Raw genomic sequence first — 18,934 nt, forward strand, 5'->3', positions numbered from 1 at the left:
TGAATGGACACAATCTGACATATATAAAAGAAACAGATTCTTAACTATTGACTCTTTTTAGCAAATGCAACACAGAATATTCAACTTGATGTTTACAAAAAGTAGGCTGTTTCTAAAACATTGTGTAAGCTCAAAGAAAAAAATACAACCCATCAATTAATATATATTATGTAATATATACTATTGTATATTTATTATGAGCCATCATAAATGCCCATTGATTGGCCTTTAGGAATAATTACAAAAGATTTATATCAAATTATGCAAATTTGTTGCAGAAGTGCCTATCAGTAGAGAAGTCTTCAAAGGACAAATCTCGTCAAATAATAATGTATTTTAATGTCAACTTAAAAACAAAGGCAATATAAAACATCCCCTCTTATCACAGATTACCTTAAGATATACTTTCTAATTGTGCTCTTTAGCATCTTCCATTTCTAATCATACTTTCTTGTCTAGAAATCTCCTTAAGTCCTACTTTTCCAACCAACAATACAAGAGAAATTTTGCAAACTCCAATACCTGGGGAAGCTGGCTTCTGGAAACAAGCTATTTAAAAGATGGCTTGTGAACACTTGTAAAAGGATACGGAGGGCTGGGCACAGTGGCTCATGCCTGTAATCCCAGTGCTTTGGGAGGCTAAGGCAGGTGGATCACAAGGTCAGGAGTTCAAGACCAGCCTAGCCAACATGGTGAAACCCCATCTCTACTAAAAATACAAAAAATTAGCCGGGCGTGGTGGCAGGTACCTGTAATCCTAGCTGTAATCCTACCTACTTGGAGGTTAAGGCAGGAGAATCGCTTGAACCCAGGAGGCAGAGGTTGCACTGAGCCAAGACCATGCCACTGCACTCCAGCCTGGGCAACAGAGTGAGATTCTGTCCCCCACCAAAAAAAAAAAAAAAAAAAAAAAAAAAAAAGATACAGGGATCCCTGGGCCCAGCCCAGTTCCAGATAGAAGAGGCTCTGCTTGGTCAACTCTTCTTTTGGGGCTGGATGCCGGCCTCTGCAGAAGAGCAATATAAAGATGTCTCCGTCCTTGCTGAAATTCAGACAAACAGCATCTCCTCTAATCCTGGTGGGAATGATGGGGAAAGGGGAGTGGATGGAGAGTCCCACTAAAGGACTGAGTGGCTGTGGAAACGAACATGCCAGAATGTGCTGGCTTATGCATCTGACAACTTGCAGGGACATTTCTGCATGCTGTGTGGACCAGTGATTATTCCCAGTCAGTCATTTTTCTTAATGACTTGGACTCATCAAACTCATGGGATTGGGTTTTATGGGATTGGCCATTATGAAGCCAATAAGGTAAATGGGAGATTTGGGGTTCAAAAAGACCTTAATAGGCAGTCATGATGTAATCTTACAAGGCTACATTTCATAGTAATAAACATAAGACCCTGAAATTGGGTCTAAAACACCAAAACCTGTCTCCAAGGTGGGAAGATATGGTGGGATCACATGGAAAAGAGGCCGAGAAGACTCGAAATGTGAGTCAACAGTGTGGTTGAAGCAGCTGAAAAGAGTTACTTCAATCTCGGGCTGGACAGATAACTTGGGAACTCAGAAGCTGGTGGTGCCTACGTTTTCTGCCAATGTAGCTGTGAAGCACAGAAAGCTGGTCTCTGATGAGAGAAGAATGAAACAATGCTCCACAATGGAGAAGAGACCCTGCCACGTGTCAGCCGGAGCCCATGGGTGAGTGACATGAATTGTATCCTGGTACCTCGTGACACATTTTCCTTTTCTTTCTCTCTTTTTTTAAGCAAGACTTAATTTTTTCTTTTTTTTTAAGAGATGTGATTTCACTCTGTCACCCAGGCTGAAGTGCAGTGGTGCAATCATAGCTCACTGCATCCTTGACCTCCTGGGCTCAAGTGATCTTCCTGGCTCAGCCTCCTGAATAGCTGGGATTACAGGTGCATTTATTTCCCTTCTCTAATTTGAGTTAGTGCAGGTGGATTTGGGATTGGATTTGTAACCCAAGTCCTACTCAAAGCAAATGTTATAAGGACTGTGAGAGATGGGCAGGACACGATCACTAACACGAGTAGTTTGGTAAGACCAAGTGGTTGAGGCTCATTTGGGACTTTGAGGATCACAATGAATGGAGATCTCTGCTTACTCTTCTGCATCTTCTGGTGGTGAGGGAGAGAGGAGGCTTCCTGGGCTGTACTCACTGCAGGAGTCTTTTTAGTTCCAAATTTGCACTCCATGGTGAAAGCAGCATTTAAAGAAGAAAGAGAGAAACCCATTCTTATTATATAGGTAATGGAAGTGGGGAATGCAGAAGGAATGGGTTAGAGATTTCCAAGGGAACTTCTGTGGTCCTCAGTGACTGGCTAAATGCAGTTGAAGGAGGAGAAGAATGTCCATAGAATGTTAGTGTTGGAAACACCTTTGAGGTCATGGAGTCCAACCTTCCCATTTATTGTAGGAGAAAACCAAGGCCTGGGAGCATGGGTTGCCTTGCTGTAAGTCACAGGGGCTGAGGCAGAGCTAAGGTGAGAACCCAGGTCTCCTGACTCATAGCCCAGTGCTCTGTGCAGGACAGCAAAGTTTGGGGCCATGATGGTCAGGAGGAGAGAGAGAAATGGAGGTGGCAATAATTTGGTTTTATGTACAATCAGCATGAGATAATAAATGTAGTAAGTCATCAATGTACCCAACCCAGTGTCATTTGTGGGTGACAGTAACCATTAGATTGTGTAGTGGTTAGGACCCTTCTGGGTACAGGAAACATAAAACCCAATCTAAGCTGGTAAAGACAGAAGGATAAGCTGGGTGTGATGGCTCATGCCTGTAATCTCAGCACTTTGGGAAACCAAGGTGGGTGGATTGCCTGAACTCACGAGGTCGAGACCAGCCTGCGCAATATGGCGAAACCCCATCTCTACTAAAATACAAAACATTAGCTGGGCATGTTGGCACATGCCTGTAGTCCCAGCTACTCAGGGAGGCTGAGGCACAAGAATTGATTGAGCCCATGAGGTGGAGGTTGCAGTGAGCTGAGATCCCACCACTGCACTCCAGCCTGGGCAACAGCAGAGTAAGACTCTGTCTTGGAAAAAAAAAAGGCTAAGTTACTGGGTCAAATAACTGAAGTGTCCAGAGGTAATGCTGACTTTCCAGGTGGCTAAGGCAGAGACTGAAATGCCAGCAGGGCCTGGCTTCTCTGGCTGGACCCTATTCTCAAAAGCGTCTCTCTCTGAGGTGGCAAAATGACTTCCAGCAGCTCCAGTTTTCCCACCTTGTGATTGCAAGTCTGGCAGAGAGACACTCTTGAAAAAGGAGCAGCCCCAGCTGGAGGCAGGCAACATGGTGGCCCCAGCCAGGACACTAGGTTTTGCTTATTGTTATATGTAAAATGTTTATTCAGAAATAGAATGCTTGTTCCTCGGCACCACAAGGAAAAATTAGCTTTCAGACAAAAAGTTTTCTCAGCAAGGCAATTTTACTTTCTGTAGAAAAGGTGCTCCTTGCAGATAGAACAATGGTGAAAACACACCTGAACAAAGGAGGGAAGCAATTTTTATCCTTTACACAGCTTGTCCCTGCTACTGTGTCCTGTCTCCATTGGCTGGAGCCAGACCTCACAATCTAAACTAAAACCTGACTGACTAATAATTTAAAACTTTTCTAAACAGGTGAAGGCAAGGGAGAACAAAGGAAAAGAGGAGGTTGCTTAAGCCTAATAGGGAAGGTGCATAGGCTGCAAGCTGGGACATGCCTGTGAGCATGTCCAGCACAAATATCTTGGTTAAAGTACAAGGACATAGAATGTACTATGTGTTTGTGAGCATGTTTAGCACAAGTATTTTTGTTAAAGTGTAAGGATATAGAATGCACTTATTCCTTTATATCTAACAGCTACATAGGATAGGGCTTAGTAAAGAGTTAATAGTACAAAGCAAGGAGGCTTGAAGGAAGTTAGTCTTTAAAAGAAACTATTATTTCTAACACTTATGACTTATTCTTTAACAAGAAGAGAAACTTTGAAGAGAGAACTTTTATCAGGGGAACCCACCCCGGATAGTCAACATGGGTTCTTTTCTATTTCCCTAAGCATCGGCTGGTCTGGAAAATAAAGGGAAAGAGTACAAAAGAGGAAAATTTTAAAGCTGGGTGACCGAGGGAGACATCACATGTTGGCAGGTTCCATGATGCCCCCCAAGCCACAAAACCAGCAAGTTTTTATTAGCGATTTTCAAAAGGGGAGAGAGTGCACAAATAGGGTTTGGGTCACAGAGATCACATGCTTCACAAGGTAATAAAATGTTACAAACCAAATGGAGGCAGGGCGAGATCACAGGACCACAGGACAGGGCGAAATTAAAATTGCTAATGAAGTTTCGGGCACGCATTGTCATTGATAACATCTTATCAGGAGACAGGGCTTGAGAGCAGACAACTGGTCTGACCAAAATTTATTAGGTGGGAATTTCCTCGTCCTAATAAGCCTGGGAGCGCTACAGGAGACGGGGGTTATTTCATTCCTTTGTCTTCGACCGTAAAAGCCACCCCTAAAGTGGCCATTTTAGAGGCCTACCCTCAGGAGCACATTCACTTTCTCAGGGTTGTTCCTTGCTGAGAAAAAGAATTCAGCGATATTTCTCCTATTTGCTTTTGAAAGAAGAGAAATATGGCTCTGTTCCACCCAGCTCACTGGCAGTCAGAGTTTAAGGTTATCTCACTTGTTATCCCTTGAACATTGCTGTTATCCTGTTCTTTTTTTTTCAAGGTGCCCAGATTTCATATTGTTCAAGCACACATGCTCTACAAACAATTTCTGCAGTTAAAACGCAATCATCACAGGGTCCTGAGGCGACATACATCCTCCTCAGTTTACAAAGATGATGAGATTAAGAGATTAAAGTAAAGACAGGCATAGGAAATCACAAGGGTATTGATTGGGAAAGTGATAAGTGTCCATGAAATCTTCACAATTTTTGTTCAGAGATTGCAGTAAAGACAGGCGTAAAAAATTATGAAAGTATTAATTTGGGGAACGAATAAATGTCCATGAAATCTTCACTATTCATATTCTTCTGCCATGGCTTCAGCTGGTCCCTCTGTTCGGGGTCCCTGACTTCCTGCAACAAACTTTTTACTTTCCACACTTACTGTTTGAGGCCTAACTTGGGTTGTGTGCTTACCCTAGGGTGGAGAGTGCAGCCCCACGCAGGCCACCTGAATTCAGAATGCGTGTCAGGGCTCCTTATCACAAGCAACAGAAACCCATTCTGCCTGCCCCCAACACTCATATAGGGCATGGGCTTCTCCAGAGGCAGATGCTGGTCAATAGGCAGGACAGACAACCATGAGCATGGGGAGGAGTGGGCTCCCAGCCCAGATCCAGGAGAAGCGTTGTTGGGACAGTGGGCAGCCGGCACCTGAGTCAGAGGTGAAGGTGGCCTCTAGCGGCAGCTGTCACCACTCTGCCCGTGCCCATCCCACCCTTCAGTTTGCTCCAGCAAACTTCCATCTGTGTGTACCTGCATCTGTGTGCCTGGGGCTTTCCTCCCAGAACTGCAGAAGACCACTCTGTGGATGGAGCAGGCTACTGAGGAAGCAGTCACCAAGAGCAGCCCTCAGCCCTCAGGGTGGGTGTCTGAGGCCCTCAGCTCCCTCACCACTTGGATGGGATGATTCTGAGGCATGTGTTTTAGGCTGTTTCTCGGCGCTTCTTTCTCCCACAATTCAGTGCAGATGACCATGCAGTGCTGAGCTCATAGCACAGCCTCACTGGCAGCCCCCCTTCCCTGAGCCTCTTCCTCATTTCCATCCCCTGCACCTCCCACGTAAACCACTGGTGCTAGAACCCTCATCTAGTGAATGCTCTGGGGTGTCCCAAACTAGGACCTAGCCCACTCTCTGGAACCTACTTGGGGACAGCGACTTCACCTGGAAGTCTCGCTCTAGACCCTTGAGATGGGCTGGGAAGGAGCCCCACACCAGGTCCTCAGACAGCACTGGAACACTTAGACCCACAGGTGGAGAAACCATTCCTGCTGCTGTAAGGAGGGGGCACCAAGGGCTTGGGAAGGGCTTGCCACCTCTCCTTCAGCTGCCGCCCTGTTCTTCATGGGCAGCCCTCACAATAGGGCAGGAGAATAGGAACCTCCTGCATGCCTGCAAGAGGAGTGGGGGTCCAGGCATGCAGGCATGTGGCACAGCAGGGGTCACCTGTGGAGACCTCGGTGCCTGTAGGAGACCCCAGGTTTAGAAACAAGATTCTCATTTTATTTTATTTTTTTTTATTTTTTATTTTTTTTGTGAGACGGAGTCTCGCTCAGTCTCCCGGGCTGGAGTGCAGTGGCCGGATCTCAGCTCACTGCAAGCTCCGCCTCCCGGGTTTACGCCATTCTCCTGCCTCAGCCTCCCGAGTAGCTGGGACTACAGGCGCCCGCCAACTCGCCCGGCTAGTTTTTTGTATTTTTTAGTAGAGACGGGGTTTCACCGTGTTAGCCAGGATGGTGTCGATCTCCTGACCTCGTGATCCGCCCGTCTCGGCCTCCCAAAGTGCTGGGATTACAGGCTTGAGCCACCGCGCCCGGCCAAGATTCTCATTTTATGATTCAAGACAATGAGAAAACAGTTCTTTAAGGAAAACATCTCTCTATAGGTTATATAGGTTATATTTTATAGGTTGTACTAATATTTTATAGAACTTAGGCTGGGTGCCGTGGCTCATGCCTGTAATCCCAGCACTGTGGGAGACCGAAGCGGGTGGGTTGCCTGAGGTCAGGAGTTCAAGACCAGGCTGACCAATATGGTGAAACCCCACCTCTACTAAAAATACAAAAATTAGCTGGGCGTGGTTGCATGCACCTGTAGTCCCAGCTACTCAGGAGGCTGAAGCAGGAGAACTGCTTGAACCCAGGAGGCAGAGGGTGTAGTGAGCCGAGATTGCACCATTGCACTCCAGCCTGGGCAACAGAGCGACACTCTGTCTCAAAAGAAAAAAAAAGAAAAGAAAAAATTATAGAATCTATTTTGTGTATTCTGTGATAGGCTATATCTGTTTACTAAGGGCTGCCTGGAATAGGATGCATAAAATGAACCACTAGGATAAAACAACTAACCCAGTGTCCAGTAAGCCCCCATGAAGGCTTCCTTCCATCTTCTGCACCTCTGCAGCTGGAAAATCCTTTTTTAGAATGTCCTTCCTAAAAATGAGCGAGTGGATGCTGCCCTCCAGTGGCCAAGTGTGCCCTTAAAGCATGTCAGAAGCAAAATCAAACCCTTCCTCCTGCTTCCTCCTGGGGCTCCACAGACTGCTCCTAGTGGGAATACCGCTAGGGTATTCCTGGAGTGCTGACCGGGCTTGAATCTGTGCCACAAAGGGACAGCAGAAGCAACAAGGTGCATTTAGCAGGAGAAAAACAATACCTAACATTTGCTGAGCACTTACTTTGCATTGGCCTAAATCTGAAACGATTGACATGCCTTTAGTCATCACACACACCATTGTTATCTCAACTGAAAAAAACAAGGCCAAGCTATGTGGCTAATGCCTGTAATCCTAGCACTTTGGGAGGCTGAGGTGGGCAGATTGCTCGAGGCTGGGAGTTCAAGACCGGCCTGGGCAACATAGTGAGACCCTGTCTCTACAAAAAAAAAAAAACACAAAAAGTGGCCAGGCATGGTGGCACATGTCTGTAGTCCCAGCTGCTACTTGGGAGGCTGAAAGGGGAGATCGCTTGAGACCAGGAGGTCGAGGCTGCAGTGAGCTATGATCATACCACTGTACTCCTGCCTAGGTCACAGAGAGAGAGAGACCCTGTCTTTTTTTTCTTCAGGATTTGCTATGCTTTATTTGAGTGAATTTTTAACAAAAGGTGGCTTTTATTTACAGATTTTAAAGTGTGTGGGAACTGTCCAACCCACATAGACTGAAGTAAGGATAACCATTAAGCCTGCTAATGTATCTTCTTATTTTCAGTTTACATACTTTTTTTTTGTTTGCTTTACATTTACCAAAAAACCCATATTGTAAATGACAAATAACCCCTCCCATCCCTTAATTAAATATACAAACAGCTTGAAAAACATACAATTTAAATTGGTTTAATCTTGAAGTATAATCCAATGAGACTGAAAACTAAACATTTCAAGTCTTGTACCAAATAGTAAAATACTCGAAGGCCTTCAGGATCCTTTGACTGATTTACGTCAATAAGAGAACCTATTTTTGATGTGGCAAAAGATATGTGTGCCGGGCACGGTGGCTCACGCCTGTAATCCCAGCACTTTGGGAGGCTGAGGCGGGTGGATCATGAGGTCAGGAGTTTGAGACCAGCCTGGCCAACATGGAGAAACCCCATCTCTACTAAAAATACAAAATTAGTCAGGTGCTGTGGTGTGTGCCTGTAATCCCAGCTACTCGGGAGGCTGAAGCAGGAGAATCACTTGAACCCAGGAGGCAGAGGATGCAGTGTGCTGAGATTGCACCATTGCACTCCAGCCTGGGTGGCAGGGCAAGACTCCGTCTCAAAAAAAAAAAAGATATGCGCTTATCTCCAAGCTCACGTTGGCCAGCCCTGTCAGGGGGAGGCCACAAAGCATCATCTTCTTTTCTGATTTCACTGTCATCAATAATTCTCTTCAGTTCTTCCATTAAACTCTTGTGCATATAAACCTCTTTTCTGATCATGACATCATTTTTGTAATTGTTGTTGGCATATCTAAGCTTTCCGTCTGGCTGAAATTCAGACTCCAGAAACTCGTGCCCAAACTTGCCCTTGTGCTCTACGTAGTAGTGCAGGTATAAATCACTAGCCATAGCCATTTTTGTCCCTGGGAAGACAGCTGAAAACCCAGCCAACCAAGAGACCCTGTCTTAAAAAACAAATAAAAACAGGAGGCCACGGCCTGAGATGTCCAGTGAGTGACAGAGCTGGGACTTGAAACTATGTTTCTCTCATCCCCAGAAGCAATGTTTTATCCACTTCACCAGTGGTTCTCCAACTTTGCTATGCTCAAGAATTGTTTAGGGAGATTGGTAAAGAGGCAGCATGTAGGACTCTGTCACTAGAGATTCTGATTATTTCTAAGAGGAGCAAAGACAACTGGGAATTGGCCCCTAGGACATTCTGGGTGGGGTCCAGTAATGGAAACAAGTTCATGGGCCACCTTTGAGAAGTGCTAGATTAAAACCTCATCATTACCAAGAGGGAGATTTTGTATGGATAGAAGAGATAACTTTCTAATAGTCATATCTGTATTCTGATCCAACAAATGCTGCATGCCAGCATTGGGATCGTGCTTTCATATACACAATCTCATCTCCTCTTGGTGGCTCTTTGAGTAGGTGCCTGCAGTTTACAGATGAGGATACCAGGCTCTGATACCTTTAAGAGAGAACTAATCTCTCCCTTCTTTCTTCTAATTCGGGACCCTGCACCTGCTTCATCTGGCATTCCATTATGTGCTTATGGTGGGTCTCCCTGTGGAAATTGTGCACCTTGATGTTGTTGAGGGCCTTTGAGTGTTGTCTGGCGAAGGTCACAGATCGTATCTGTTGAGCTGAAATGTCCCATCTGCTGTGAACAGCTTTGTGCAATGAGGAACTGGGGGACCTATGGAGCAGCTGCCCCAGGTGTCACTAAAGTGACATCAATCCTGGTGTCTGGAGCCGCTAATCCCTGGGGGAAGGTCCTGTGGAAGAGAGAAAGAGCTATAACTGGACATTTGGGAGCCGAGTCCTGGTCACCTTTGGGGCTACTTCTCAGGGGAAGCGGCCAAGTGTTGTCAAATCAGAACACGTCCTCCGCAAGGTAAAGATCCCATGAAGGCAAGCCCAGGGTTGTGATAGGGTCCCAGGAACCAGGGCAGTATGAAAGCTCTGAGGAAGGTTGGGAGCATGGTGAGGCCAGCTATTTCACAGTCTGGTCCCTGTCACTCCCAGTTCCTCCCCAGGATCGGTAGGATGCCCCTCACTTCCACCCATGAAGGTACTCCTCTCCTTACATTCTGCTCCTCACACTTCCCTCTTTTTTGTTTTTGTTTTTTTTTTTGGGACGGAGTCTTGTTCTGTTATCCAGGCTGGAGTGGAGTGGTGCGATCTTGGCTCACCGGAACCTCTGCCTCCTGGGTTCAAGCAATTCTCCTGCCTCAGCCTCCTGAGTAGCTGGGATTACAGGCATGTGCCACCGTGCCCGGCTAATTGTGTTTTGTATTTTTAGTAGAGACGGGATTTCACCATATTGGCCAGGCCAGTCTTGAACTCTTGACCTCGTGACCCACCCCTGCTTCAGCCTCCCAAAGTGCTGGGATTACAAGCTCACACCACCATGCCTTTGTGTTTTTAGTAGAGATGGGGGTTTCTCCACGTTGACCAGGCTGGTCTTGAACTCCCAACCTCAGGTGATCCTCCCGCCTTGGCCTCCCAAAGTGCTGGGATAACATGCGTGAACCACAGCACTCAGCCAAAACTGTCCATCCTTCATCAAACCTAAGCATAAATACTGTTTTCCCTGGGTCTTTGGGTCTTTATTTCTGAAGGCTCCCATGTGACATAAAACTTTGGTTAAATAAATGTGTTAAGCTTTCCTCTTGTTAATCTGTCTTTTGTTACAGGGGTGTCAACCATGAACCTCTAAGTGGGTGAAGGAAAGATCTTAGCTTTTCTCCCCTACACCCTGCTTTCCTGGAGATCATTCCATTTGTAGTTTTCTCCAAATGATTATAAAAGTGACACTTGATTCATGCAAAAAAGAAAAAATCAGCGCATACAACATGGTATAAAGAGGAAAGTGTGGCTGGCCTCCAGGTATGGGACAGGACACCTGTGGCAGAAGGGTCTTCAGGGGAAAAGGGAGGAGGTCAAAGAGTGACCTTGTTAAGGTCACTTAACCTAAGTTTTATGGCTTCCTAAGTTTTATGGCTTGCTTTGGGGGAGAGGAATTCTAGTTTCCATGATCTGCTTTGGAGGAGAAAAGGTCACAGAGACCTTTCTGCGTCTGTGGCCCTCCCAATCCCCTGCAGCTCAGAATCCTCAGCTGGTGGGGAGTGGTGGCTCATGCCTGTTATCCCAGCAACTCAGTAGGCTGAGGTGGGAGGATTGCTTGACCCCAGGAGTTAGAGGCTGCAGTGAGCTAAGATTGCATCACTGCACCCCAGACTGAGCAACAGAGTGAGACCCCGTCTCAAAAAAAAAAAAAAAAAAAAAAAAAAAAATCCTCAGATGTCAAGGCGCCATGCTTTGGAGTATCGCAGGGGAAAAATAATAGCTCCCATAGGTTTGTAGTTAGAAAAGCGCCCCTGTTATGAAAGACAGATGAACAAGAGAAAAACAAACAGAAGTTTATTAACATGTGTATTTTATGTATACATGGGAGACACGCAGAGAATGAATAGTTCTCAAAGAGGTAGCTTTGAATTCTAGCTTACGTAGCATCTTCAACAAAGAACAAAGAACAGTCCATTTTTAAAGCAGTGACAAGACAAAGGAAAATGGCTTTGAGTCTCGAGGGGCAGCAGCTTGTGGGGAAGGCAAATACGTGGCAGACAAAGGCTAGTTAGTAAAGCTTATTAATGTGGATTCCTCTGGTACCATCTCCAGGCTGATAGGGTCTAAGTCGGTCTTCAGTAGTTAACCTTTGTTCTCCCTGGTTAGAAAGGGGGTTGGGGCTGGGTAAAGTGGCTCATGCCTGTAATCCCAGCACTTTGGGAGGCCAAGGCAGGCAGATCACCTGAGGTCAGGAGTTCAAGACCAGCCTGACCAACATGGTGAAACCCCACCTCTACTAAAAATACAAAAATTAGCTGGGCGTGGTGGCAGAAGCGTGTAATCCCAGCTAGTCGGGGGACTGAGGCAGGAGAATCGCTTGAACCCGGGAGGCCGAGGTTGCAGTGAGCTGAGATCGTACCACTGCACTACACAGCCTGGGTGACAAAAGCAAAACTCCACCTCAAAAAAAAAAAGGTGGGGGTTGGGACACCTTTTGTTGTTGTAAATCTGTGTCTTACATTTAGGCAAACAGAGGGAGAGCAGGGTGCTTTCCCGCATCTGCTCAAGGATCCTTCATATTTTGGGGTGGCACATTCTGGACTCCTGCAGTATTGTGTTCTTAACCCCGGCAAGGCTAAGAGGGATCATTTTATTTCAAAGAAGACGTCTCAAGACCCAGTCTGGAAAATTCTTACTTGGAAATTTAAGGTCTTATTCTATTAAAATGTCTTTCAGTTGTGAAATATTAATATAAAAACGTCATCCTTAAAAACTTGCCAAAAAACCCCTTAAGATTATTTATTAAAATAAACACAATACTTAAAAATTCTCATAGAATTTTAGTTCTGAACATGGGTAGGTCTAAGTGCTCCAATTTGAGATACACTTACATATGATACATACGGATGTCAAGTTGATGCTAAGAAGCCCCCATGGCCCCCAGGTATTACCATGCAGGTGCGGATGAAGACTGTATGATGGTGTGGAGGAATGCTTAGAACTGAAGTAGTAGGATATAAAGGAAATTGTAGGCTTGAAGGTTCAGGCCCCAGGGTCCGATTGCTTGTGCTCAAATCCTAGCTCTGTCCCTTGCCAACTTTGTGTCCTTAAGCAGCTTTAATTCTCTAAACCTTTATTTCCTCATGGAGTTAAAAATGATTTCTGTTTTAAGTCTCTTTGGAGGGCTGAATGAGGGGGGAAGAAAAGGCAAAGTATTTTTCTAGAATACTGGCACCTGGCACCTGTAGCAAGCCTTCTGTATGAGGAAAAGGCGTTGCAAGGCCCACGCCATACCCTTATTACAAAAGACAGATTAACCAGAGAGAGGTGTAACAAAGGTATTCAGTGTAAGTTTTCCATGATGAAGACACAAAGACCCCGGGGGTATGACCCAATGGTAATGAACTGGGGGGATCTTGGCAAAGCCTGTTTGTTCAGATTCTTTCTGGCCTCTCTGTGAGGCATGTCCTAGCCCCAGGTATGGGGTGGGACCCTTTTGCAATGAGGGTCCTGTGGCCGCCTCGAGGGTAAGGTAGGTCAGAGGTCTCTAGGTTTTATGGCTTGTTTTGGGGGAGAGGAGTTCTAGTTTTTATGACACACCTTGGGGAAGAGAAATTCTAGTTTCTATGACCTGCTTGGGGAGAAATGGGGAAAGGAGAAATGAGGGCAGGAGAAGGTCAGAGAGAAATTTGGCTTCTGAGGCCTTCTATCTCCTTTAGTTCAAAGTACTCAGCCTGCCCAAGCTCCAGACTTCAGGGCATCGTTTTCTGAACCCCAACACTATCAATGTTTACCATGTTAGAAATGAAAATTAAGCAACAGTTTAAGTAGCATTTATTAATTAAAAATAATGAATGTAAATATTGTTATATTTACAATAAAATTTTTTAAAAAATTTTATCTTCCAAAACAGAAAAGTGAGAAAATCAGTATGATTTTTAAAATAATTTTAAAGTTTTGTGGGTACATAGTTGGTGTATGTATTTATGGGGAACATGAGATGTTTTGGTAAGGCATGCGATGCATAATAATCATATCATATAGAATGGGGCATCCATCCCCTCAGGCATTTATCCTTTGTCTTACAAAGAATCTAATTCTACTCTTTTAATTATTTTTAAATGTACAATTAAGTTATTATTGACTATAGTCAACCTGCGGTGCTATCAAATACTAGGTCTTATCCACTCTTTCTATTTTTTTTGTACCCATTGACTGTCCCCACTCTCTCCCCACCCTCTTACTACCCTTCCCATCCTCTGGGAACCATCCCAAATTTTTGGAGTTTTTTTGGTGCCACCACACCTGACTAATTTTTGTATTTTTAGTAGAGACGGGGTTTTACCATGTTGGCCAGGCTAGTCTCAAACTCCTGACCTCAGGTGATCCACCCGCCTTGGCTTCCCAAAGTGCTGGGATTACAGGCATGAGCCACCATGCCTGGCCCCAAATCAGTCTTTTTAATACATTTTTTTCAAATCTTTTTAATGTCTGGCTTAATAGAAACCAGCTGGACACTCCTATTTGCTTCTGCATTCAATCTACTGCAATATCATATGTCATGCAGCCTGTGGAAAATTCTGTACACACAAGAGAATGAGAGGGCACAAGAGAATGAGAGGGCAAAATACTAATGTCTTAGTGTTGTTATAAAAATAGTTTTGATCTTGTGAGGGAGAAAAAGTAATATCTTTTCCTCACCCGTCGCAATAACAGTGACTGACACCCCTATAACAAAAGACAGATTAATAAGAGGAAAGCATAACAAATGTATTCAATATCAGTTTTACATGACTTGGGAACCTTCAGAAAATGAAGACTCACAGCCCGCGGGTAACCGTGTTTTTACGGACAGTCGTGCAGAAGTAGGATCGGAGCACAGGGAGGGAGGATCTAAAATTTAAAAACTAGGAAGTCAGCAAGGCCTGTTTGCTCAGATTCTTAATGGCATTCCCGTGTGACATTTCTTTTCTCTGTATGGTGCAGGACACCTCTCACATGAGGGTCTTCAGGGAGAAGGGAAGGAGAAGGTCAGAGAATGACCTTTCTAGGTTTTGCTGTTTTCTCAAATGTCTGAGTGCCATATTTTGGGGTAGGATTTCTTTTTCTTTCTTTCTTTCTTTTTTTGAGATGGAGTCTCGCTCTGTGGCCCAGGCTGGAGTGTGATGGCACAATCTCAGCTCACTGAAACCTCTGCCTCCCGGGTTCAAGCAATTCTCCCGCCTTAGCCTCCCAAGTAGCTGGGATTACAACGGTGCACCACTACACCCGGCTAATTTTTTTATTTTTGTATTTTTAGTAGAGATGGGGTTTCACCATATTGGCCAGGCTGGTCTTAAACTCCTGACCTCAGGTGATACACCTGCCTCGGCCTCCCAAAGTGCTGGGATTACAGGTGTGAGCCATCACACCGGCTTAGGGTAGGATTTCTAAGCCACAACAATCTTATGACTTTCCTGACAGGTCTCAAGGACGCCCGGGGGCAGAACCGCAGAGTCTCTGCAGCAGGACAGATATAGTCTGGGGGTGCCGAGCCTCCAGCCTGGGTGGACTCCCTTACCAGACACGGTGGTGTCCTACCCGGGTCACCTCTATTTGAGGACGACTGACTGCACTGAGCGCCTCAGGTGCAGCGTTTTTCCTGGAAACAGGAGCAAGCTGGGGCTAAGCACAGAGCCCGCTGGAAGCACCAGGGAGTCAATGCAGGCCAAACGGTGACGGGGTTGGTAAGTAAATACTGGCTTGCTCATGGCTCCGTGTGACTGCTGAGGTCTGCTGTACCTCTACCATGCCCGGTAGGATGGAGTTCCGACTGGCCATGCTGGCAAACTGGCTTGATAATCCCTGTCTAAACAAGCCCCTTCCCTCCCCTGCCTCACTGTTGCTCTCTGTGATCACTGACAGAGCTCAGACACCACAAGATAAGGCACCTTGACATAGTGAGTATTTGAAGATGCAGGAAACTGAGAAAACCACGGAAGCAAGAGGGTCACTTTCTGATCTCATTCCCTTCCCTTCTACCCTGAAGTAGGTCATCTGCATTAACGTCCTTATCTCAGAAGACACAGAGAGAGGCCAAGAAGAACCTGAACAAACAGAACTTTTGTTAGTTCTGTTTGTTGTTCTGTTTGCTAAGTTCCCCCAGATTTCTACCATTGGATTATACAGCCCTGGTCCAACATACTTTTTCATGACTGTCCTTAAGAATATACAAATTTCCCTGTTTCTTTGGGTCTGCATTTTCTAAAGACTCTCATGTCATGTAAAACTTACATGAATTAAATGTGTGTGCTTTTCTTTTGTAAATCTGTCTTTTGTTGTAGGGGTTCGTGGCTGACAATCCATGAGCTTTGTGATGGGTGAGGAAAAGACGTGACTTTTTCTCCCCTACGTCACCTTCCAAAAAACCTACTTTCAAGTGCTCATCTCAGGATCTGTTTTTAGGGAGAACCCAAATGAAGCTAGCAGCCTTTTCGGGGCTCACAGTCCCCTGTAATGCTGCTTCTGCAGTGGGGTGCTAGGAAACATTTAACAACTTGCTGAATGGGGAAAAAAGTCCTGGTTTGCAGTTTGCTGCTTTCAGTGGTGTAAATACTGCCCCCGTGGCTGGTTTCCATCTATGGAGTTGATGTCACTGACCACAGAGTTGAGGAGAGGTGCACACTGTTGGCTCTCATGAAGTGGTTTGGGCTGGCTGCAGCCTGGGTCACTGCTGTAACCCTCACCACCCTCTAATGTCATTGTCTCTCTGTGTCCCCTCTACAAGGAGACCTTAGCACTGTCGCAGTGTCCACTCATCATGGGTACTAATACTCGTGGAGCCATGAGTAAGTAAAAGCCACAGTGGTGGTTGGAGAGCTGCCGTCAGGGAAGCGGGTCCTGGGCTAGGGGAGAGGTGAAGAGGCTGCATAGAGGCCACCTCCCAGCCGAGACTGGAAGCATCAACTTGGGGATCCCCCAGCCCTGGCAGGGAGAGATCGAACATGCAGGAGTCTGCAAGGGGAAAGCCAGAGCCAGGGAGGGCGTGTGTGGAGAATATTTGGTCCTGGAGGTTTCGAGGGCTGCAGCATAAAGAGAAAAGTGACCTTCTGCCTCTGTGGGGGACAGTGACCCTGGTTCGGCCTGCTGTCCCCTGGTATCCCTGAGACCAGATCCCAGGTAGGCCTTCCCAGTGGCCCCTTCTGTCAGTGCTGACATGAAAGCAGGAGCCCTGGCCTGGCCGCAGAGTCTGCCAGTTCCAGCCTGATTGGAGAACTTGCAATTAGTGTCCTTCCCAAAGCTGCCACCTGGAGGAGAAACTTCGAGCTCTTTACCCAGGGCCTGGTGTGGGTGGAGGAGCCGGTTCGGCCAGTAAGGAGCCCAGTGGGCCTGGGAAGATCACAGGAAACCCACAGCTAGAACTGGGCAGGGTGCAGGGTGGAGTCAGGCATGGGAGGCCAGATTTACAGAGCTGCTCCAGATCCAGGCGACATGTAAGCATAGAGCCAGGGCTCCCTGGAAGTTTCTCAGTTTGGAGCTGAACATAAGCGCCTCAGACTGTTTAGGCTACTGCAACAGAACACTGTAGACCGCGTGGCTTAAACAACACAAACTTATTTCTCCCAGTGCCAGAGGCTGGAAAGTTGAAGATCAGGACACTGGCAGATGCGGTATGATGAAGGCTCACTTCTTATTCCATAGATGGCTGTTTTCTCACTGTGCCCTCACAGGGCAGAAGGGGTAAGAGAGTTCTCTAAGCTCGCTCTCTCTCTTTTTTTAAAGACAGAGTTTTGCTCTTGTTGCCCAGGCTGGAGTGCAATGGCGCGATCTCGGCTCGCTGCAACCTCCACCTCCCGGGTTCAAGTGATTCTCCTGCCTCAGCCTCCCAAGTAGCTGAGATGACAGGCATGCGCCACCACGCTCGGCTAATTTTTTGTATTTTTAGTAGAGATGGGATTTCTCAATGTTGGTCAGGCTGGTCTCGAACTCCTGACCTCAGGTGATTCGCCTGCCTCGGCCTCCCAAAGTGCCGGGATTACAGGCATGAGCCACCATGCCTGGCCTAAGCTGTCTTTTATTTATTTATTTATTCATTCATTTATTTATTTATTAGACAGAGTCTTGCTCTTGTTGCCTAGGCTGAAGTGCAATGGCACGATCTTGGCTCACCACAACTTCCACCTCCCCAGGTTCAAGCGACTCTCCTGCATCAGCCTCCCAAGTAGCTGGGATTACAGGCATGCGCCACCACGCCTAGCTCATTTTGTATTTTTAGTAGAGATGGGGTTTCTCCATGTTGGTCTGGCTGGTCTCAACTCCCGACTTCAGGTGATCCAACCACCTAGGCCTCCCAAAGTGCTGGGATTACAGGTGTGAGCCACTGCACCTGGCCTAAACTCTCTTCTAAAAGGACACTTGGGCAGGGCGCAGATACTTGTGCTTGTAATCCCAGAATCTGGGGAGGCCAAGACAGGTGGAAGGCTTGAGCCCAGGAGTTTGAGACTGTTATATGTAAAAATGTGTATTTAGAAATAGAATGCTTGTTCCCCGGTGCTGCAAAGAAACAGCACTTGAACATTAATTCTCTCAGCAAGGCCATTTTTACTTTCTGCAGAAAGGGTGCTCATCGCAGATGGAACAATGGCGAGAGCACACCTGAACAAAGGAAGGGAAGCAATTTTTATCCCTCCATTAGGCAGTTTGTCCCTGCTACTGTGTCTTGTCTCCATTGGCTGGAGCCAGACGTCACAATCTAAACTAAAACCTGATTGGCTAACAGTTGAAAACTTTTCTAAATAGGTAATGGCAATAGAAAGACAAAGGAAAAGAGGAAATTGCTTATGAAAGGACTTAGAAAAGTGATAACATTCCCAAATAAGGAGAGGGCATAGGCTGCGAGCTGGGACATGCCTGTGAGCACGTCTAGCACAGAGACCCTGGTTAAAGTACAAGGACATAGAATGTACCATGTACCTGTATGTCTAGCATAAAGTTAGTTTTTAAAAGAAACTATTATTTCTAACACTTATGATTTATTCTTTAATAGGAAGGGAAACTTTGAAGAGAAACTTTTTACTTTCTACAGAGACCAACCCCGTCGCTACAAAAAATACAAAAATTAGCCGGATGTGGTGGCATGTGCCTATAGTCCCCAGCAACTCGGAAGGCTGAGATGGGAGGATCACTTGAGCCTGGGAGGCAGAGGCCGCAGTGAGCCGAGATCACACCACTGCCCTCCAGCCTGGGCGACAGAGTGAAATCCTATCTCAAAAAATATATATGTATAAATTAATAAAAAAATAAATAAAAGGACATGAATCCCATCACCTAATCACCCCCAAAGGCCCCATCTCCAAATACCATCACACTGGGGGTTAGGTTTCAACATATGAGTTTTGAGGGGGGATACAAACATTCAGTCTATTGCAATAAGGGCCCAAATAGAGGTGCCAGAGGAGTGCCTGGAGAATTATCTAGGATCCACAGACCTGAGGACCG

At 46.0% G+C, this 18,934-nt stretch overlaps 1 protein-coding gene across 1 annotated transcript; it reads right to left on the minus strand.

Annotated features, from left to right (window-relative positions):
- Positions 1 to 8,063: 8,063 nt before the first annotated feature.
- Positions 8,064 to 8,794, minus strand: LOC111554542 (protein mago nashi homolog 2-like). The gene is made up of 2 exons (XM_023230165.1): positions 8,516 to 8,794; positions 8,064 to 8,216 (listed from the first exon to the last, which is right to left on the minus strand). The coding sequence occupies exons 1-2, from the start codon at positions 8,792 to 8,794 to the stop codon at positions 8,064 to 8,066; spliced, it is 432 nt and encodes a 143-aa protein (XP_023085933.1).
- Between the last annotated feature and the right edge of the window lie 10,140 nt (positions 8,795 to 18,934).

Source organism: Piliocolobus tephrosceles, chromosome 6 (genome assembly GCF_002776525.5).
Source record: "Piliocolobus tephrosceles isolate RC106 chromosome 6, ASM277652v3, whole genome shotgun sequence".
In the NCBI taxonomy this organism is placed as follows: Eukaryota; Metazoa; Chordata; class Mammalia; order Primates; family Cercopithecidae; genus Piliocolobus; species Piliocolobus tephrosceles.

Coding starts and splice junctions, on each gene's coding strand:
- LOC111554542 (XM_023230165.1), bottom strand. CDS start 8,794: ATGGCTATGGCTAGTGATTTATACCTGCACTACTACGTAGAGCACAAG. Junction 8,217..8,515: donor GTGAGCTTGGAGATAAGCGC/ATATCTTTTTTT, acceptor TGCCCGGCACAC/ATATCTTTTGCCACATCAAA.